Raw genomic sequence first — 23503 nt, forward strand, 5'->3', positions numbered from 1 at the left:
AGAAGAGGAACTCTACAGGATGGAGACTGAAGAGATACAGAGAGAAAGCAGTGGAATCAGGGTGTGTCTCTAACTGGGGATCAATAGCAGGGTCCACATGTACCATCAGGTCCACATACACAGGGGACAGTGGAGTGTACTGGTGTGAGTCTGGATCAGGAGAGTACAGTAATGCTGTCAACATCACAGTGGATGGTACGTCTGTTGTACAACAGTCACAAACGTTTTTTACATTACAATGTTTGATAATGATGTTAAATTCTGTAACTGAATGGTTGCATCTCATAAAATACAAACTCATGTTGGTGATTACTTCATATTTACAGTATTATTTATATATTATGTTATACAGTTGGCACTCTGATCCTGGAGAGCCCTCCCTATCCCATAACTGAGGGAGAGTCTGTGACTCTCAGCTGTACAAATAGATATCAGGATACAAAACCGAACCCCAAGGTTAATTTCTACAAAGATGGAGTACTCATCAGGAATGAGACCACATTAGAGATGACCATCCCTGCAGTTTCCAAGTCAGATGAAGGCTCCTACAAGTGTAAATCTAATGGAAGAGAATCACCAGAGAGCTGGGTGACAGTGAGAGGTGAAAAAACTATTATAATCACATGACCTTTTCATAATATCTGTGGTCATCAGTCATTTGTTGTGTTAAAAAGCATACTGTAGGTTTGGAGTTACAAGCTCAGGCTTCATCTGATCTCAAGTCAGATGTCAAATATATATTCACTTTGTCCACTACTTTATTTATTTTCTACAACTACCTCAGAACCTGATAGTGATTTGCTGTTCTCTCTCCAGGTGTAACTCCTGGACCCTCTACATCAGTCCTAGTAGGAGTGGTTGTGGGCCTGGTTGTTGCTGGTGTTCTACTGGCCATTCTCCTGGTACTGCTGTGTCGATATAAAAATGCCGGAGGTGAAACTTTTATCAATTCATATTTATCTTTTTCGTCCATGTTAAGGAGAAAAATGTCTAATTACAAAAGTTTAAAACAGTAACGAATTGATACAGTATAATATTATGCATTTCTCATTACAGGTTCCTGTTGCAACAGAATATTCTGGTGAGTACACCTGTCTTTCAACTTTTCATACAGTAAAATAGAATCTGTGTGTTTCATGAGTATCTCTCTCCCTGTAGGCCCCCCCAGCCCCAAAGCACCAACCTGGACCCCCAACAGGACCAAGGATCTACCCAGGGCCAGGCTCCTGATGCTGTGTATACAAGTCTGCAGCATGGTCAGTCTCTCATCCCAGACCACTGTCACTCTCCTCTCTGTAACTTGACATACTGACTTTTCACCATTCACTTTATATAGATGTTACCGTACTCTATTGACCAACAGGTGGCGCTAACATCTATGATACAATCACGCCCTCAGACAGTAATGACAATGATACTGGGAAAGGGAAAGGGGGATACCTAGTCAGTTGTACAACTGAATACCTTCAAATGAAATGTGTCTTCTGCATTTAACCCAACCCCTCTGAATCAGAGAGGTGCGGGGGGGCTGCCTTAATTGACATCCACGTCTTCGGCGCCTGGGGAACAGTGGGTTAACTGCCTTGCTCATTTGCAGAACGACAGATTTTTACCTTGTCAGCTCGGGGATTCGATCCAGCAACCTTTCGGTTACTAAACACTAGGCTACCTGTATGTTAAATTTAGCATGAATACAGTATAGAGTTGTTGTTGCTGTTATTCTTCATATGTTTAATATCACTAGCATACTAACAGTAAGTAGAGATATTAGTGTATTACCTGTATATTTCAGATGCTGGTGCTGCTACTGCTGGACCAAGTGATGTGATGTACGCCAAGATTCAACTCAAAAAGTTGGACAAGAAAAAGAAAAGTAACTCTCAACTGTCACATAAATTCATACAAAATGTAGCAGTGTTTTTTACTCATCAAATTTGATAAAAACATACAAATGATCTACTCCTCCTCAGAAATGACATCTGATCCAAAAGAAAATCCAGTCTATTCTGAGGTCAAGACAGGGAAGACCACAGGTGAGACCCATTCTACAGGTTGGCTTTCAGTGAAATCTACATGTGTAGATGCAGAATATTCAATAAGCTACTTCCTTAATTTGTTGACTGGAAATGTTCATTTTCAGCAGCAACTGGACCTGTTGATGTGACCTATGCTGAGGTTGACCTTAAACAGAAGGCCAAAGCCAAGAAGAAGAAAGGTAAGACTGGACATCCCTCCATCAATATTCCCCCTATCATACCCTCACACCTCTGACCCCATATTGACTAGGTGCATAATATTCTGTATATAACTGTTATATTATTCTGGTGTTTTATCCTCACTCCTTACAGAAACATCAACACCACCTGAGGCAGATTCGGTCTATTCTCAATTGAAGCCAGTCACAGCCCCAGGTAAGACTAATAGCCATATGTGATTGATAATTAATATGATACTAATATCAAAATATAATGTATTTAAAGTATGTCTCTTTGTTTAATTCTTAACAGTTTTTTTGACTGCATGTCCTGAACAACTTTGTGTGGTGACATGTTGCAGGTACCTGAGGGATGGAGGGATGGAAGGATGGAGGGACGGAGGGATGGAGGGACGAAGGGATGGAAGGACACACCATCAGAGGAGGAGGAGGAACCCGGAACATGGATTCTACGCTCAACACACACAAGCAAACACACACATGCACAAACACACACGCAATAACAGCTTGTACATTAAGGCGTTCTTACTTATTTTATTTACTTATTTTATTGTATTTAAGCATGGTTTAATTGTGTTTCAATGTAAAAGCATATTTTTTTTACTATATGGTGCAATGATGATGCATCTTATCTGCAGCTACTGCAATTGTATGTGCTTTGTATTGTGAATTGAATTTTATTGTTGATCTATTCAGATGATAGAATAACATATTTGTATATGAATTTCCCAAAAAGTATTATTCACGTTTTCTTCTAATGGCCTGTACTTTTACAATATCTTTGCATTGTGCTTTTTTAATAAACAATTTTTTATCCACCAGATGGTATGAGTGCTTTCTTACAGTAATAGCAATCTGCTATTTCTACATATATTTTTTTACTTAATTATATATACCCATTGAATCTTGAGAAATATAACATAAATGCCCCATGAGCAAAGTTGAAAAGCCGTACCCCATCAGCTGAAGACCCATTGAGATGTTCAGAATGACTTTTGGGGAAGAGTGTGCCTGAAAAGAACAGGTCTTCTCAATTTTATGATGTCATATACTCTGCAGGAGTTCTGAGGAGCTAGTAACCTATGTATGAATGAGTACCAGTTCTCCCATATTGCCCCCTCATCCTACAGACAGGTCATAACGATTAATGACGCTAGTGGTGTATGACTCTGACTGATATGTTCAGTGTCCCTGCATGGTCTGGAAGGTCACTGTTCCAGTTAGGGGGTTTCTGTGTCTATGTGTTTATGTCTAAGTGGTCAGACAGACAGCCGGCAGCCAGGTCATTGTCACTGCACCTGAAAAACAGTCACAGGAAGTGACATCACCACAAGCTGTTATATGAAACGTAGAAGTGGGGACTCTATCAGTAACCTGGGACCCACTACCTTCCGAAAAAGTTGGCAGGTGTTTCATGTCACTCAGTCACACTGACCTATGAGCATGCAGAAGAAGTCATGCAAACACTTCTGCAGGCATATGAAGCCTAGATGAAAACTGCACAGACACTGTTATGACATTTTTGCTCTCTCTCGCTCGATCTCTCTAAACCCCCCCCCCCTCTCTCCCCCCTCTCTCTCTCTCTGTCTTTCTTTTTCTTTCTCTGTCTCTGTCTCAATCTCGCTTTCTGTCTTTCTCTCTCTACTCCCGAGCCCTCTATCTAGCTCCTTCCTCTTTCTCTGCAACATTGAATGGTCTGCTCATAAAGTAACAAAGCTACCAGTGTCTGTGAAACACCATGACCATTTACCACACAACCAGCAGCAGCTAGGAAACACATGCTCCAAAACCACCACCATCAGACTGATCAACACAGTGACAGACCCCAAACACACCCACGCCTCATCTTCTAACTCTCAAGCTGAGTGAAGGGGTAGAATGTGACTTATTTTTCAGCTAACATACAGGAATTATTTTATAGAACAGCAGCCCTCATCAAAAGGAAGTCTCTGCTCTTTCTCCTCTCTGCTCTATCTTCTCTGTGTGTTTTGGATAGTCAACTGCTAGCTACCAGTGACAGTGATAAATAAGGACATACAGCCAGAGGAAACAGTCAAAGCCTTACAGAGATGTCTGGTGGTCCCATCTCCTGCTTCTCCAAACAGGGAATACTACTTCTCCTACTCTCCAACCTCCACTATGGTAAGTTCTGTAACTATTCTTATTTATTTCAACATTTTAAAGTAGAACCATCAACGCGGATGACACAAATAAGTTAAAAAACGTATCCCCATTGTGGTCCTCTTGAATATACAATAAAACAAAAATACAGTGTACACAAGATAACATGAAAACAAAATACATCTCAAATACATCTCATGAATAGAGAGGAACCCGTAAAAGGAATAAAATAGATTACCAAGTAACGTTCATTGAAACAATTATACTTGCACAGTTTTGAAGCATTTTGCACATAAACCATGTCTTAAGGCAGTCCTTCTCAAATAGTGGGGCGCGCCCCCCTGGAGGAGCTCGGACCGATGCCAGGGGGGGGCGCGTGTGACCCCGGGGTACATGCTTTTTTTTGCCGCAGGGAGTAGTTTTTTTTTGCACCGAACAAGAGCACACAGCACAGAGCAGGATATATGAAGTGCAGATAACAAACCCTTAAGAGACACCATGAAAAAATATTTAACAGGGATGAAAAGAAAGGCGGAGAGAGAAGGAGATAATGAGACAAACGTAAGTCTCCCGAAAGCTAAGACGAGGAAATATGACGACGCGTATGTAGCGCTTTGCTTCACTGTGACTACGGTGGGAGAGGAGGAAAGACCGGTATGTTTACTGTGTCTAAAAATGTTGGCAGCGGACAGCATGAAGCCAAATAAATTAAGGCGTCACTTAAAGACATTACATCCCAATCACGCTGATAAGCCGCTTTAGTTTTTTCAGCGAAAACGTGCCGAATATTGCCAACAATCGTCCCGCTTTGTGAATGCTACTTCAGTAAACCAGCGAGCACTGTTAGCATCATATAAGGTGGCGTACCAAATTGCTCAGTGCTGATACTACCTGCAGCATTAGACATGGTCTCTGTCATGCTGGATGACGCAAGTGCTGCAAAAATAAAAACTATGACTTCCTCATCTTGATTTTTTTTAAATCAGCACAAATTGTTTTATTCATTTTTGTTTTATAGGTCAGTGTTTCATATATTGTGCTCCTGAGTTAATGTTGCTGATCAATTTGAATGTATTATTATTCATTGATTATATTTTATTTTATTTTTCAGTATCAAATGGTCAAAAAATGTTTACAGTTTAAATAAGGCTTGAATTTTTTTTTACATTTCAGGGAAATTGATGCACTTTAAGTCTTTTCTGTTACAGACTAAAAAACAATGTTAATAAAGTTATTCTTTGTTGTAAGTTGATCTATATTTCTTTATTTTTTCTTTTTTTGTTTTCTTTAATGTTAATAAGGATACAATGTTATGCAGAGGTGTACTTATAACAATTTTATAGACAAATGATACTATTTACAGTCGCGGCGGAGAGTTGGGGGGCGCAAAATGTTTACTTCTTCCTAGGGGGGGGGGGGGCGTAACAGAAAATAATTCAGAAGCACTGTCTTAAGGTATATATCAAATCAAATCAAATTTTATTTGTCACATACACATGGTTAGCAGATGTTAATGCGAGTGTAGCGAAATGCTTGTGCTTCTAGTTCCGACAATGCAGTAATAACCAACAAGTAATCTAACCTAACAATTCCACAACTACTACATTTACATTACATTTAAGTCATTTAGCAGACGCTCTTATCCAGAGCGACTTACAAATTGGTGCATTCACCTTATGATATCCAGTGGAACAACCACTTTACAAAAGTGCATCTAACTCTTTTAAGGGGGGGGGTTAGTAGGATTACTTTATCCTATCCTAGGTATTCCTTAAAGAGGTGGGGTTTCAGGTGTCTCCGGAAGGTGGTGATTGACTCCGCTGACCTGGCGTCGTGAGGGAGTTTGTTCCACCATTGGGGTGCCAGAGCAGCGAACAGTTTTGACTGGGCTGAGCGGGAACTGTACTTCCTCAGAGGTAGGGAGGCGAGCAGGCCAGAGGTGGATGAACGCAGTGCCCTTGTTTGGGTGTAGGGCCTGATCAGAGCCTGAAGGTACGGAGGTGCCGTTCCCCTCACAGCTCCGTAGGCAAGCACCATGGTCTTGTAGCGGATGCGAGCTTCAACTGGAAGCCAGTGGAGAGAGCGGAGGAGCGGGGTGACGTGAGAGAACTTGGGAAGGTTGAACACCAGACGGGCTGCGGCGTTCTGGATGAGTTGTAGGGGTTTAATGGCACAGGCAGGGAGCCCAGCCAACAGCGAGTTGCAGTAATCCAGACGGGAGATGACAAGTGCCTGGATTAGGACCTGCGCCGCTTCCTGTGTGAGGCAGGGTCGTACTCTGCGAATGTTGTAGAGCATGAACCTACAGGAACGGGTCACCGCCTTGATGTTAGTTGAGAACGACAGGGTGTTGTCCAGGATCACGCCAAGGTTCTTAGCACTCTGGGAGGAGGACACAATGGAGTTGTCAACCGTGATGGCGAGATCATGGAACGGGCAGTCCTTCCCCGGGAGGAAGAGCAGCTCTGTCTTGCCGAGATTCAGCTTGAGGTGGTGATCCGTCATCCACACTGATATGTCTGCCAGACATGCAGAGATGCGATTCGCCACCTGGTTATCAGAAGGGGGAAAGGAGAAGATTAATTGTGTGTCGTCTGCATAGCAATGATAGGAGAGACCATGTGAGGATATGACAGAGCCAAAAGACTTGGTGTATAGCGAGAATAGGAGAGGGCCTAGAACAGAGCCCTGGGGGACACCAGTGGTGAGGGCACGTGGTGCGGAGACAGATTCTCGCCACGCCACCTGGTAGGAGCGACCTGTCAGGTAGGACGCAATCCAAGCGTGGGCCGCGCCGGAGATGCCCAACTCGGAGAGGGTGGAGAGGAGGATCTGATGGTTCACAGTATCAAAGGCAGCCGATAGGTCTAGAAGGATGAGAGCAGAGGAGAGAGAGTTAGCTTTAGCAGTGCGGAGCGCCTCCGTGACACAGAGAAGAGCAGTCTCAGTTGAATGACTAGTCTTGAAACCTGACTGATTTGGATCAAGAAGGTCATTCTGAGAGAGATAGCAGGAGAGCTGGCCAAGGACAGCACGTTCAAGAGTTTTGGAGAGAAAAGAAAGAAGGGATACTGGTCTGTAGTTGTTGACATCGGAGGGATCGAGTGTAGGTTTTTTCAGAAGGGGTGCAACTCTCGCTCTCTTGAAGACGGAAGGGACGTAGCCAGCGGTCAAGGATGAGTTGATGAGCGAGGTGAGGTAAGGGAGAAGGTCTCTGGAAATGGTCTGGAGAAGAGAGGAGGGGATAGGGTCAAGCGGGCAGGTTGTTGGGCGGCCGGCCGTCACAAGACGCGAGATTTCATCTGGAGAGAGAGGGGAGAAAGAGGTCAAAGCACAGGGTAGGGCAGTGTGAGCAGAACCAGCGGTGTCGTTTGACTTAGCAAACGAGGATCGGATGTCGTCGACCTTCTTTTCAAAATGGTTGACGAAGTCATCCGCAGAGAGGGAGGAGGGGGGGGAGGGGGAGGAGGATTCAGGAGGGAGGAGAAGGTGGCAAAGAGCTTCCTAGGGTTAGAGGCAGATGCTTGGAATTTAGAGTGGTAGAAAGTGGCTTTAGCAGCAGAGACAGAAGAGGAGAATGTAGAGAGGAGGGAGTGAAAGGATGCCAGGTCCGCAGGGAGGCGAGTTTTCCTCCATTTCCGCTCGGCTGCCCGGAGCCCTGTTCTGTGAGCTCGCAATGAGTCGTCGAGCAACGGAGCAGGAGGGGAGGACCGAGCCGGCCTGGAGGATAGGGGACATAGAGAGTCAAAGGATGCAGAAAGGGAGGAGAGGAGGGTTGAGGAGGCAGAATCAGGAGATAGGTTGGAGAAGGTTTGAGCAGAGGGAAGAGATGATAGGATGGAAGAGGAGAGAGTAGCGGGGGAGAGAGAGCGAAGGTTGGGACGGCGCGATACCATCCGAGTAGGGGCAGTGTGGGAAGTGTTGGATGAGAGCGAGAGGGAAAAGGATACAAGGTAGTGGTCGGAGACTTGGAGGGGAGTTGCAATGAGATTAGTGGAAGAACAGCATCTAGTAAAGATGAGGTCAAGCGTATTGCCTGCCTTGTGAGTAGGGGGGGAAGGTGAGAGGGTGAGGTCAAAAGAGGAGAGGAGTGGAAAGAAGGAGGCGGAGAGGAATGAGTCAAAGGTAGACGTGGGGAGGTTAAAGTCACCCAGAACTGTGAGAGGTGAGCCATCCTCAGGAAAGGAACTTATCAAGGCGTCAAGCTCATTGATGAACTCTCCAAGGGAACCTGGAGGGCGATAAATGATAAGGATGTTAAGCTTGAAAGGGCTGGTAACTGTGACAGCATGGAATTCAAAGGAGGCGATAGACAGATGGGTCAGGGGAGAAAGAGAGAATGTCCACTCGGGAGAGATGAGGATCCCAGTGCCACCACCCCGCTGACCAGAAGCTCTCGGGGTGTGCGAGAACACGTGGGCAGACGAGGAGAGAGCAGTAGGAGTAGCAGTGTTATCTGTGGTAATCCATGTTTCCGTCAGTGCCAAGAAGTCGAGGGACTGGAGGGAAGCATAGGCTGAGATGAACTCTGCCTTGTTGGCCGCAGATTGGCGGTTCCAGAGGCTGCCGGAGACCTGGAACTCCACGTGGGTCGTGCGCGCTGGGACCACCAGGTTAGAGTGGCAGCGGCCACGCGGTGTGAAGCGTTTGTATGGTCTGTGCAGAGAGGAGAGAAGAGGGATAGACAGACACATGGTTGACAGGCGACAGAAGAGGCTACGCTAATGCAAAGGAGATTGGAATGACAAGTGGACTACACGTCTCGAATGTTCAGAAAGTTAAGCTTACGTTGCAAAAAATCTTATTGACTAAAATGATACAGTACTGCTGGCTGGTGAAATAGGCTAGCTAGCAGTGGCTGCGTTGTTGACTTTGTTTGAAAGTGTAGCTGGCTAGGTAACCTCGATAACTGGCTAGGTAACCTCGATAACCTCGATAATTAATCTAAACTACACAATTATCTTGGATACAAAGACAGCAAAGACAACTATGTAGCTAGCTAACACTACACTAATCAAGTCCTTCCGTTGTAATGTAATAGTTTCTACAGTGCTGCTATTCGGTAGAAGTTGGCTAGCTGGCTAGCTAGCAGTGTTGACTACGTTAGAAGGACGAAAATAGCTGGCTAGCTAACCTCGATAATTACTCTAAACTACACAATTATCTTTGATACAAAGACGGCTATGTAGCTAGCTAAGAAAAAAATGCTAAGATCAAACAAATCAAACCGTTGTACTGTAATGAAATGAAATGAAATGAAATGAAATGTAATACTACCTGTGGAGCGAAGCGAAATGCGACTACTCGCTCCAACCTGGTCACTTCCGATAAAAACTCAGTTTAGCTGGCACGCTTCATTCAATAATCCACCGGTTTCCCTCCTTCAAAATGCATACAAAATGAATCCCATACGTTACAAATCAACTTATCCAAACAAGTGAAACAATGTTTATAATCAAACCTCAGTTCCACTAATATGTAAATAAATTATCAAATTTAAGATGGAGAATAGTATGTTCATTACCGGAGATAAATAACAAAGAACGCGCTTTCACCCATGCGCATGGTAACACTACAGCCAAAATGGGAGCCACTTAGAAGAACTACAACTTCTTGCTCATTTTTCCAAAAACCAGCCTGAAACTCTTTGAAAAGACTAGTGGACGCCGTAGGAACTGCAATCTGGGAGGACTTCGCCTCAAAATTCACATGAAAGCCATTGGAAACAGTGGCAGGATGAAATGTTAATTTTTTGGGATGGTTTGTCCTCGGGGTTTCGCCTGCAATATCAGTTCTGTTATACTCACAGACATAATTATAACAGTTTTAGAAACTTTAGATTGTTTTCTATCCAAATCTACCAATTATATGCTTATCCTAGCTTCTGGGCCTGAGCAACAGGCAGTTTACTTTGGGCACGCTTTTCATCCGGACGTAAAATTACTGCACCCTACCCAAGAGAGTTTATTGCAGACAGAGAAGAGCTACAATTTCTTAATCATAGCCTCAATTTTGTCCAGCACATTGAATATAGTTGCGGAGATTCCCTGTAATCCTAGATTCAGATCTTTCAGGCGAGAAAAAACATCACCCAGGCCAGTCGTGTGAGAAACTCGTCATCATGCAAGCTGTCAGACAAGGGAAAACTATGGTCAGTTAAGAAAACTTTAAGCTTGTCTTTCAATTAAAAATAACGTGTCAATACTTTGCAACTTGATAACCGGTGCACTTCTGAATGTTGTGAGAGCTTTACATGGTTGCTGCCCATATCATTACATAGTGCAGAAATACACGACATTTCAGGTGCCTTGCATTAACAAAGTTATCCATTTTCGTTGTAGTGTCCAAAACATCTGTCAAGCTGTCAGGCATTCCCTTTGTAGCAAGAGCCTCTCGGTGGATGCTGCAGTGTACCCAGGTGACGTCGGTGACAACTGCTTGCACGCGCATTACCACTCCCCTATGTCTTCCTGTCATGGCTTTTGCGCCATCAGTACAGATACCAACACATCTTGACCCCCAACGTCCGTTTGATGTCACAAAGCCGTCCAGTACTTTAAAAATATCCCCTCCTGTTGTCCTGGTTTCCAGTGTTTTGCAGAAGAGGATGTCTTCCTTAACTTCTCTGCGCTACGGATCCCTTTTACGGGATCACTTTCCTAAACAACCACTAGAATTGCAGGGCGCCAAATGCATAAATACTACTAAAAATATTTATAATCATGCAATCACAAGTGAAATATACAAAAACACAGCTTAGCTTGTTGTCAATCCACCTATCGTGTCAGATATTGAAAATATATTTTACAGCGAAAGAAATCCAAGCTTTTGTGAGTGTAGCTTTCAATGCTACAACAGCTAGCCCCAAATTAGCATGGTCACGAAAGTAAGAAAAACAATAAAATTAATCGCTTACCTTTGATAATCTTCGGATGTTTCCACTCACGAGACTCCCAGTTACACAACAAATCTTCTTTTTGTTCGATAAATATGACTTTTTATCACAAAAAAACGCCATTTGGGTTGCGCATTATGTTGAGAAAACAAAAGCCGTGTTCCGTTCGACAAATTCCAAAAAGTATCCGTAATGGTCGTAGAAACATGTAAAATGTTTTTTATAATCAATCATCAGGTTGTTTTTAACAAACATAATCGATAATATTTCAAACGGACCATAACCTATTCTTTAAGAGAGAAACGGAAAATGGTGAGCCCCTCTGTCGCGCGCAGGAAATATTCAGAGGACACATGACTACTTTTGAAAAATGTCGCTAATTTTTCAAAATAAAAGCCTGAAACTATGTCTAAAGCCTGGTCACAGCCTGAGGAAGCCATTGGAAAAGGAATCTGGTTGATACCCCTTTAAATGGAGGTTAGACGGGCCAGGAAACACAGTTTTTAAAGAATTATCGCTTCCGGGTTACATTTTCTCAGGGTTTCGCTTGCAGAATAAGTACTGTTATACTCACAGACAATATTTTGACAGTTTTGGAAACTTTTGAGTTTTTTCTTTCCTAATCTGTAAATGATATGCATATTCTACGATCTGGGCCAGAGAAAATGTCCGTTTACGTTGGGCACGTTATTTAAAAAAATAATAATAACAATTCTGACCCCTAGCGCTAAGAAGTTAATTGACATCCCATAAACGTAAAAGACATATGCCAGGAGCTGTGCCAGTACCACCACATCTGACTCATCCAGCTGTAACGCATAGATTTCACTGGCTTATATGCAAAGCAGTAATTGTTTCAAAACATCTCTTGCCATTTCACTGATGCATTGTGAAACAGTGTTGGTTGTTGAAGGCACTGTCTGTATAGTTTTTTGGGCCTTTTCCCCCAGCACTGTCCCAGCCATATGCTGGCAGGAAGAATTAAGTCCTCCACAATAGTATGGGGCTTGTCTGTCCTCGCCACTCGGTAGCTCAACATATAAGACGCTTCTATCCCCTTCTTATTAATGTTATCTTTTGCTTTTATACATGTCTTATTACTCGAAAGTCGTCTTAATTCTCGCTCAAAAAACTCCTGTGGCTTATTTTTCAAATTGGCATGTTTTGTTTCTAAATGTCTGCGCAAGAGTGAAGGTTTCATCGAGTTGTGAGATAGTACTTTTGAACATATAACACACTCTGACTGAGGAAAGGCACTACTCCCAATATAAGTGAACCCCAAATCAATGTAATTCTCATCATATTTGCGCCTCTTTGATGGTCCAACGTCCCTATCTGTTGTTCGGTTCTTTCCCGGGTAAGGGGGCAGTAGCTCTTCGGCTGCATCAGATTCACAACTGTCAGTGTCCATGCTAGCTGGTCTATCAACAAATGTAGAATTACTGATGCTAGCATTGGATGTGCTCGTGGAAGCAGAACAACTTGTGTCATTGACAGGTGCCGGTTTAGTACTGCTGGTAGTATTAGTACTACCAGTAGAGCTGGTATGTGTCTCTATGGACGCTGGTATGTGTCTCTATGGACATATATTCTCCGCCTCGGGCTCGTCAGTGTCGTGAAAGAAGACAAATGATTCTGCTAGTCCGTGGTGAGTAATCGCAGTCCAGATGTCTAGAAGTTATTTTCGATCAAAAGAGACGGTAGCGGCAACATTATGTACAAAATTAGTAAAAAAATAAGTTACAAACAACGCAGATAAGCGAGAAGAAAAAAATAGCGGTTGGGGGCACGTAAAACGCCTGCCTTCTGCTCCAGCGCCATTTGTTTTCATGTGACCTATGCTGATGTTGACCTTAAACAGAAGGCCAAAGCCAAGAAGAAGAAAGGTAAGACTGGACATCCCTCCTTCCATATTCCCCCTATCATAACCTCACACCTCTGAACCCATATTGATTAGCTGTATAATATTCTGTATATAACTGTTATATTATTCTGATGTTTTATCCTCACTCCTTACAGAAACAGAAACCCCACCTGAGGCAGATTCAGTCTATTCTCAAGTGAAGCCAGGCACATCCCCAGGTAAGACTAATAGCCATATGCTACTGATATTTAATGTGATACTAATTTGGAACTAATTATATGATATCAAAGTATAAGCTATCTATTTAAAATATGTCTCTTTGTTTGATTCTTAAGAGTGTGTTTGACTGCATGTCCTAAACAACTTTTTGTGATGATATGTTGCAGGTCCTTGAGGGGGAAAGGGATGGAGGGGTGGAGGGATAAAAGGATGGAGGGATGGAAATATGGAGGGGTGGAGTGAGGGAAGGATGAAGGGATGGAAAGATAGGATGGAGGGATGGATGGACGATTGGAAATATTGTGGGATGGAGGGATGGACGGACGGAACAATGGAGAGCGAAGGAGAGATGGCGGGATGGAACAATGGAGAGCGAAGGAGGGATGGAGGAATGGAGGGACACACCATCAGAGGAGGAGCAGAAGGAACACAGGAACATGGATTATGCACGTTCAACGAACACAAGCAAACACACACACAATAACATATTGTACATTAAGGATTTTTGTCTTATTTTATTTACCAACAGATGTATTATACTTAGGGTTAGGGTTAGCATGGTTTAATTGTGTTTCACTGTAACAGTTTTTTATTATCATGTTTAATGATGATGGATCTTATCTGCAGCTACAGTAATTGTGTCTGCTTTGTATTGTGTATTCCACATGTTTTTTTGTGTAAGTTTAGTAAAAAGTATTATCTTTGATTTATTATATCTGTAATTCAGATGATAGAATAACATATTTGTATATGCATTTCCGAAATATTACAAGAATTATTCACGTTTTCATCTAATTGCCTGTACTTTTACAATATCTTTGCATTTTGCTTTTTTAATAAGACATTTTTTATCCACCAGATGGAATGAGTGCTTTCTTACAGTTAATAGATTTTGTCATCGTCATCAACTTTTCCATAAAACCTAACTTGTTCAAAACTCCTTTCAGCCTAGTATAGATCTCAGGCTCCACAATGTGTGAGTTAAAGGGACAATGTGCTATTTCTACATCCATTTTGGACTTATTTATATCTAACCATTGAATCTTGAATGTAACATTAATGCCCCGTGAGCAAAGTTCAAAAGCCGTACCCCATCTGAAGACCCATTGAGATTTTCAGAATGACTTTTTGGGGAAGATTGTCCCTGAAGAGAACAATTCTTCTCAGTTGTATGATGTCATATACTCTGCAGGAGTTCTGAGGAGCTAGTAACCTACGTATGAATGACTACCTGTTCTCCCATATTACCTGTTCATCCTACAGACAGGTCATAACGATTAATGACATTAGTGGTGTATGACTCTGACTGCTATTTTCAGTGTCCCTGCATGGTCTGGAAGGTCACTGTTCCAGTTAGGGGGTTTCTGTGTCTATGTGTTAATGTCTATGTGGTCAGACAGACAGCCGGCAGCCAGGTCATTGTCACTGGTTCTGATAAAATAAACCAGGTTGCCACGGAGACCACAAGTCACAGGAAGTGACAACACCACAAGATGTTGCCTGAAACATAGAAGGGGGGCCTTTGTCAGTAACATGGGACCCACTACCTTCCCAAAAAGTTGGCAGGTGTTTCATGTCCCTCAGTCACACTGACCTATGAGCATGCAGAAGAAGTCATGCCAATGTAACAGTGTGATGTTGTTCCCCTAGATTATGCACCAAGTTGCACACAAGGACCAATTCAAATAGGCCAGGTCAAGACGGGATGTTAATAACTTGATAATAAAAAATAATTATTCTGTGTTTTTTTAAATTTAATTACAACTGCATAGCTAATGGTTTTCTTTGGTGTACAAACACTTTTTCATATCAATATTGTACATACATGTGATTGTAAAAGTTTTGTATATTTTGGTTTGGCCCATCACGGGTTGTCTGTATTTCCGTACCTCATTATTGTTCTCTTTTGCCTGACCTTTGGCTAGCAAGGTGCCTGAGAGCTAGGACTGCGCCAAGGGTTAACATAATGTGTGTTGTCTCTTCGTGTGCAGGGCAAATAAAAAGAATTCAACTAGCAGACCTTCAGTTGTGGCAGCGTCCTAATTAAAAGTACACAACGCAGAACGAACCACGCTACACAAACACTTCTGCAGGCATATGAAGCCAAGATGAAAATGCCCACAAACTGATTTGATATTTTTGCTCTCTCTAACTCACTCTCTCTAACCCCCCCCCCCCCCCACCCCCACTCTCTCTCGTTTTGTCTCTGTCTCACTCTCTCTCTCTAACCCCCCCCCCACCCCCACTCTCTCTCTTTCATTCTCTTTTGTTCTCTCTCTCTCTCTCTTCCCCCGAGCCCTCTATCTACCTCCTTTCTCTTTCTCTGCAACTTTGAGTGGTCTGCTCATAAAGTAACAAGTTACCGGTATCTGTGAAACACCAAGACCACGAACCACACAACCAGCAGCAGCTAGGAAACACATGCTCCACCACCATCAGACTGATCAACACAGTGACAGACCCCAAACACACCCACGCCTCATCTTCTAACTCTCAAGCTGAGTGAAGGGGTATTTTCAGAGAGCAACTATAGAATGTGACCTCCTTTTCAGCTAACAAACAGGAATTATTTTATAGAACAGCAGCCCTCATCAAAAGGAAGTCTGCTCTTTCTCTACTCTACAATTCCATCTCTGTGTGTATCGGTTAGTCAACTGCTAGCTACCAGTGACAGTGATAGATAAGGACATACAGCCTGAGGAAACAGTCAAATCCTTACAGAGATGTCTGGTGGTCCCTTCTCCTGCTTCTCCAAACAGGGAATACTACTTATCCTATTCTCCAACCTCCACTATGGTAAGTTTTGTAAAAAAATATATATATATTATCCTGTTCGTGCTTTGAATCTATTGCATGGGCTATCTTGAATTATAAAGTTAGTAAAACCGTTAGCTTTCTCTAACTTCCTTGTTTGTCTTTGCAACGGTGTGTGTTGACTGTAGAATGCCTAGCCATCAGTGATTGGTTGGGTATTTAGAATCTTTTGCTTTACTCCTGTTTGATAAAACCTACATAATACCTATATTCAGGAACATATCATGAATCATAAAGTGATTCTGCAGTTTTGAATGAGTGCCAATGGTGTGGTTGGGTCAGCAGCTGTTGCATTGTGTTGGATTCGGGGTGAACTTTGAACATTGAGATATTAAAGACATGATAGATCAGACGCATAGTGTATAAAGGAGTGAAAGAGACTGGGTTTTATGTCAGAAGGTAATGGGTCTCTGTAGAAGGACAGATCGCTTTGGAATGTGTTGGGTGGACGGGAGGAGGTCACAGGATTGCTATTGGGGAAGCAGATTGACATCTGTGGATTAGGCGAAGGAGGGGTTGAGGTCAGGAGGTCAGGTCAGATCCACTGAAGGGAGAAAAAATTGATTATTATCCTATTACCCTCTTCCTGTTGAACCATAAGATGTAAGGATTGGAGAGAAGGAGAAGTATATATACTTGTGATCGAGTATATATACTTGTGGAGTATATATACTTGTGATGGTGGGAACATGTCTTTGTCTGACTACAGCTGTGTTGACCCTTTGGGAAGAATTCAACTTGTTTAAGCTTCTCTAGTGTCTAAGAACCTAACAATTGCTTCTAGAACGTAACAGATCTTAACACCCTGTGCCTAATGGCTGTAATTCATGACAGATGTATTTTCGTGTAAGGGTTTATAATTCATTTCTTCAGACTGACATGTAATTATAATGTCGCCAACGCTGTATATGACACATTTCAGGTGAATAATTACACATTTAACTAAGTGGGAGTTGTACTTGTGAGCTGAGGAGGGGTTATCAGATCCACCCCCACTTCTCTTTTCCTGTCATCTCATCCTGTTCTACTGAATGTGGGGGAGGAGTGGACTTTAATGAAGTAAAAAATGACCCACACACTCAGATACATAAAGATATAAAGTGAAAATTTGTAAAGTGTCATGTACAGTATAAATGAAACCTGGAAATGGGCTAAGTAAATCTAATCCATTATTATCTATTATTGATTAGGTAGGACTTTGCATTGCAGTGTATTATTGTGTAATTATTAATGTAGGCACACTGTAACAAGTATTATTAAAGTGTAACAATGAGTAATTACAGAACTTGCTACATCTTACTTACATTAATACTTACACAGTAATAAGATCATTGTAACATAGTGTCCAACCATTGATTGATCTCAGAATAACGTGTGTATTTGTGTGTTTTCAGGTGTAGGTGTTCCTCTGATCATCAACAAGAGAGTGGGGGACTCTGTGGAGCTGCTGGCAGGATTAGAGAGGGAACATTTCAAATCCTTGGAGTGGAAGTATAGAGGAAAGGTTATTGCAGAATTCAACTCAGAAGTTGTATATTCACCTGGATCCCAGTTTGAGGGGAGACTAAAGATGAACACCAAAAACGTCAGTTTAACAGTCAGAGAACTGACACTGCAAGACTCAGGGGATTTTCTACTTACAGGCGAAGGGGACAAAGGTCAGATTGACAGTAAGACCATCACTCTGAAAGTCCACGGTAGGCTGTTTTCATCTTTTTTGCATCCTGTTTTGATATCATTCTTATTTTTATACATGACCACAGCTGATGATCTTTACACTATAACACTGAATTTGGGGTTTTACACTGACCTTACTCACCATGCTTTGTTACATTTCAATCACATTTTCAAGTTTAATCCTCAGTCGTCTTTCTTCTGGTTGTATGGCTATGGTAGGATTCATTTAGAAGACTCATTATGAGTCTCGATCTCTCTCCTGGTTGGTCAGAAACTATATCCAAGGTGGTGATCCAGAAAAATATCAAGCTATTGGCCAACCACTCCTGTACGGTACGGCTGGAGTGCAACGTGTCCTGCTACCCCAACATTACCTACACCTGGGAGAGAGACAATGAGATCTACTGGGACGCCCAGCAGATTTACTTCTCTCTCTCACCAGCAGAGGTCGACATCAGTGTAAAGTGCAACGCCTCCAACCTGGTCAGTTGGAACACTGCCTTTGAGACAGTAAAGTGTAGAAATGACACAACCACCCCAGGTACCTAGATATCATAATAATCCCTTCTATACACTTTTCAGTGTGCTTATGTTATGTTGTCAAATATAATATGTAATGCATGTGATTACATTGGATTTATATGATATAGAGCCATTTAGTCTTTATCATATTGTATAGTCTAATCATGTGTGTTGAACAATATGTGACAGAACTGGCGTGGTATACCATCTATATCGGAGTACCAGTGGGAGGCGCTGTGGTGCTGATTCTTATTGTAGCTGTGGCAGTGTGCTACTGCAGTGGCCAAAGTATCACGGGTATGTACAGCTTAGGGGCCTCCACTATACTTAAGGTGACATTTCTGTTTGTTCTAGAAGTATTCTTCAGCTGATATGATTTGCTAGAAATTAGAAAAGAGTGAGACCCCTAATTAATTACTGGGTATGTTTGTTGATATCCTGTACGAAATGTATCTGATTGGTTGATATTTTGTTCTTATAAAACACAGAAGATCTAACTGACAACACAATATATGCTGATATTATGATCAACACAAGAATTAGAGATGTAAGTATGCATTGCCGTTATTATATATCTGAGTGTGTGAAGCTGTATGTACTGTATTGTAATGGGCTGTATTTTGATTCCAGACAAGATCAAACAGTCAGGTAAACCCAATATCCATCTATGAGACTGTCAATGATCTGGTTATCCCAAGATTGAACAAGGTAAGATATAAATGGTCATAATGGTAGAATGTCTGTGGTTGAATGGAAGACTATGTAGTCTACTTTGAGAATAGTCTATACCTTTCTTGATGCTGAAACAGTTTCTCCTTGATTATCTGTCACATGTAGCCGCAGACTCTGTATGACAAGATCACGTTTGGACGCCCAGAAGGCCCCCCTTGTCCCTACCAGAAAGTACTGTGAGCTGAACAGGATGTGGTCATAGGCTGGGCCTTGCATAGATATACAACCCTTTGCATCCTCTGCATCTTACACGTGTACATTCTGTAGATAGGCCTAGATGTTACTTTTTAATTTCATCACGATCTACACAATTTGCTTACAATTTGATGATTGTACTCTTCTCCCTTTATTAATGATCATATATATAGTGTATCATCAGGCCTTATGCCTTTCTTTGAGGGCCTAGTTACAATTAGATTCTGAAATGTGTCATAGGCAGTTATAGGTGTTGTGATCAGACCAGCTCATATGTCGTATTTCTAGTTTCTAGATTAAATAAAATAGTTGTAGATAATAGTATGACATTGATTAGTGAGGTTGATTTATGTCTGTGTACTCTTTTGCATTAGGATTATGTGCTCGCCAGGCATCGATGAGGTTGTAATCAGAGAGTATATGATGGAGAGTCTTTGTTACATGTGGATTGTAGTTGTTCTTATTTGATTTGTCCGCATGTCCAAAATGGCATTCATGTCTGTCCCAATAACCAGATGGAATTCAATAAATTCCCCAAAATGTTCCGTTCACAGAATAAAAAATGTTTCTACCTTTTTGCATACGTTGAGTGCCTTGCTTTTAGAGTGAATTGTAATTAACACTCACAACTTTACTTGTTAGCGACAGAGGCATGATTGTTGTATTGAATGGTTTTCAGTACTGTAGCCTTCACCAAGTGAATGTCTAAGTGGATATGTTACCTTTAAAATTAACTCATTATGACAACACATTACATATATCATAAAGCCGCTGAGGGCCTAGTTACACCCTAACACACTGGTCTGAAACTCCTGGTTTAGTCAAATTATGCCGGCTTGCAAAAGGATGTGTCATTTCTACTGGAATCCAGTCAAAGTTAGGATATCCAACTATTTAACATTTCAGTCACATGCAACCTGCATTCAGAATGACTGTTGGGGTAGAGAAGATTGATTATTGAGACTACCTAAATCATATAAACTGGAACAGCCATAACAGTAATGTGTGAAATAAGTCCAAATAGTAAGAGATAGGATTAGTTTTGAAAAATGTATGTTATCTATGTTTGTGTAGCATAAGATTACTCAACCAGTCACTGTACAAGCAAATACACAGGTATTGAAACAAACCATTCTGAAAATCAACCTGTGAAGAGATCATGCTGGAATAATGATAATGATGATGATTGGTGTGGTTTTGAGCAAAGAATCATTTTGTATTTTACTCAACAAGCTTGTTCAAATACAACTGACTTCAAGCAGAGTTTGTTGATTTTAGACTCTAAAAGATTGGCTCAAATTCTTGTCATTTTTAATTCCACTCAACTTACACAATAATGCTAATTAAGCAATTGGTTAAGTTTGACTTTTTCCAGTGCACAGTGTCTGAAATTAAAAGGCTGAGGAACTTCACATTAGGTCACCTGTTTGTCATAGTTGAGTGGTCATGGTTTGCTCTCTTCGTCTTTAGCAGTGTGGGTTTGTGAAGGAAGGCGCTGTGTGATGCTGATCAGAGAGAGTAAAATAGAGAAATGGTTGTAGTCATATGTAAAAACCTACGAAAATCTTGTTGTTGGGCTGATGAGGACACATGAAAAGTTGTGCAGGGATTTATGTCATTTTCAGAGAGAAGAATGACATTGTTCTTGCAGCATACATATTCTGTAGTTCACTCATTAATTTATCTCTTTTACATTCAATCTACCACTGTGATCACTACTTTCCTGGGTTATTACTTTGAACAGTTGACAGACTGTAACTCAAGAACATCTACATGCAGTTGACCTCCAAATAGCTACAACATAAACCAAATGATAAACATGCCATGACGTCAAACCTTTGACACCTCTCTTAGTGACGTTAACGATTGTACTGAACATGTCAACATGACCAGGTATGATAAATATAATATTGACTTCACTTTTTGTACAACTATGTTATATCCACTAAGTTTCTTCTCTGATACATACTATAGTTATCTCTTCCTCCCACAAAAAGACCACAGATCTGATGTGTCCATTTACTTTTACAGTAACAGGAAGTTGTGTAGAGATGAACATGACATCAGATGCTATTTTTTCTGTTTCTCTTTATGCATCTGTACCTTTCTAATTCTGTCAAAGCCCCATTCGTGTCACAGCCACAGGAACTGTAGGGGTCCAGAAGACTTGCCAGAGGCTTAGAATGGAGTACACTTTATGTGCAACTCTGAGATGATGATGATTCATGTATTTCTCTGTATTTTGAATATTGTTAGCTAACTATTTCCTTTATTGGACAAGAAAATGTTTCATTCATAGAATGAATGACGTTGTTTGGTTACAATGTGTTTACCGACTGCAGAGAAATGGAGCTGTTGGTCACTACAGCTTTTAATCAGGTTGTAGCATGAGCCTGAGAAACATATAATATAAACTAATATGATGACAGAGAGAGGAAGGAATAAGGGGACAGACCCAGTAGACTGAGGGGTTATGTTGTTGCTAAGTGACCAATCAAATAAAAAACTTTGTTCAATTAGTTAAACAAAGCATATTAATTATAAGTGTAGACAATATATTCAGTAAACAAAAAAAACATATTTGATTATATATGGGTACATGTGTTTGTGTGTGTGAGTGAGAGTTAGGCTACATGAAGGGGATTATTGGGTAGTTTGGTTCATCAGGCTAACCCCCTGTCATGGCCGTCAAAAGGAGGAGACCAAGGTGCAGCGTGGTGAGAGTACATATTCCTTTTTATTAGAAATGACGGCGACAAAAACAATAAACAATACAAAACAACCGTGAAGGTTAAGAGCTATGTGCCACAAACAACGTTAACTTCCCAAAAAGACAGGTGGGAAAAAGGGCTACCTAAGTATGGTTCTCAATCAGAGACAACGATAGACAGCTGTCCCTGATTGAGAACCCTACCCGGCCAAAACATAGAAATACAAATAATAGAACACAGAATACCCACCCCAACTCACACCCTGACCAAACCAAAAATTTGATTGATTGATTATTTCGACATTGTGATTCACAAGAATGTGGAGTAGTTACAGGCCTGTCCCTGAAGGGGGCGATAAGAAACCCCAGATGTTTACCATAGTATACAAACTAAAGGTGAAGTCTGTAACTGCTGTCCTCTGTAACCTTTCTCCTGTTTTCTTCACAAATGTTGTACATGTGTCCCACACTTTACACTCTACAACATACACCTTAGATATTTTTAGAGGTAAATAGTTAACGAAAATAGATTCATGTATTCAACATGTAATGATGTGAAGCTAAATGAACCTCTAGACTTTAACCTGGAAACCCAGTTCCCCAGTTACAGATTTGAAATTCCTCCCATCTCTGGTCAGTGGTAATAAATAACACACAAATCAAATGTTATTTGTCACATCCGCCAAATACAAAAGTGAAATGCTTACTTACAAGCCCTTAACCAACAATGCGGTTTTAAGAAAATACAAAAAAAAAATATATATATATATATATATATATATATATATATAATGTATATAAAAATAAATGAATAAATAAGTTAAAAAAATAATTTACAAAAAGAAAAGCAATTGAAAAAAGTTTAAAATAATGACAAAATGAAACAATAGGCAAACACAAACAATATACACACACACACACACACACACACACACACACACACACACACACACACACACACACACACACACACACACACACACACACACACACACACACACACACACACACACACACACACACACACACACACACACCAACAAACAAACCACACAACACAGACACACACACACACACACACACACACACACACACACACACACACACACACACACACACACACACACACACACACACACACACACACACACACACACACACACACACACACACACCATCACGCACACAAACAACACACACATAATACAGTACATGAACAATAGCCCTGATACACATCACATATACAAACAAATTGAAATACAACCATAAACAACACAATAACAAACATGTCTATGTAGAAAGTAGCTAACTAAACGTATTACTCAGAACCATCTGAGGTGTGGTGTGGTGTGGTGTGGTGTGGTGTGTGTGTGTGTGTGTGTGTGTGTGTGTGTGTGTGTGTGTGTGTGTGTGTGTGTGTGTGTGTGTGTGTGTGTGTGTGTGTGTGTGTGTGTGTGTGTATATTGTCTGTGTTTGCCTATTTTTTATTTTTGTCATTATTTTAAACTTTTTTCAATTGCTTTTCTTTTTGTCAATTAT

At 41.3% G+C, this 23503-nt stretch overlaps 1 protein-coding gene and 1 pseudogene across 1 annotated transcript in view; both read left to right on the forward strand.

Annotated features, from left to right (window-relative positions):
• Positions 1 to 3027, forward strand: part of LOC139533329 (Fc receptor-like protein 4) — a 37190-nt pseudogene extending 34163 nt beyond the window's left edge.
• A 12676-nt stretch (positions 3028 to 15703) lies between these two features.
• LOC139534907 (SLAM family member 8-like) overlaps positions 15704 to 23503 on the forward strand; it is a 43193-nt gene continuing 35393 nt past the window's right edge. The window contains exons 1-2 of the mRNA XM_071334443.1: positions 15704 to 16110; positions 17523 to 17825. Of these exons, the coding sequence (XP_071190544.1) occupies positions 16038 to 16110; positions 17523 to 17825 (376 nt within the window). The 5' untranslated portion in view covers positions 15704 to 16037. The remainder of the gene's footprint in view (positions 16111 to 17522; positions 17826 to 23503) is intronic.

The sequence above is a fragment of the Salvelinus alpinus genome, chromosome 11 (genome assembly GCF_045679555.1).
Source record: "Salvelinus alpinus chromosome 11, SLU_Salpinus.1, whole genome shotgun sequence".
Taxonomy (NCBI): Eukaryota; Metazoa; Chordata; class Actinopteri; order Salmoniformes; family Salmonidae; genus Salvelinus; species Salvelinus alpinus.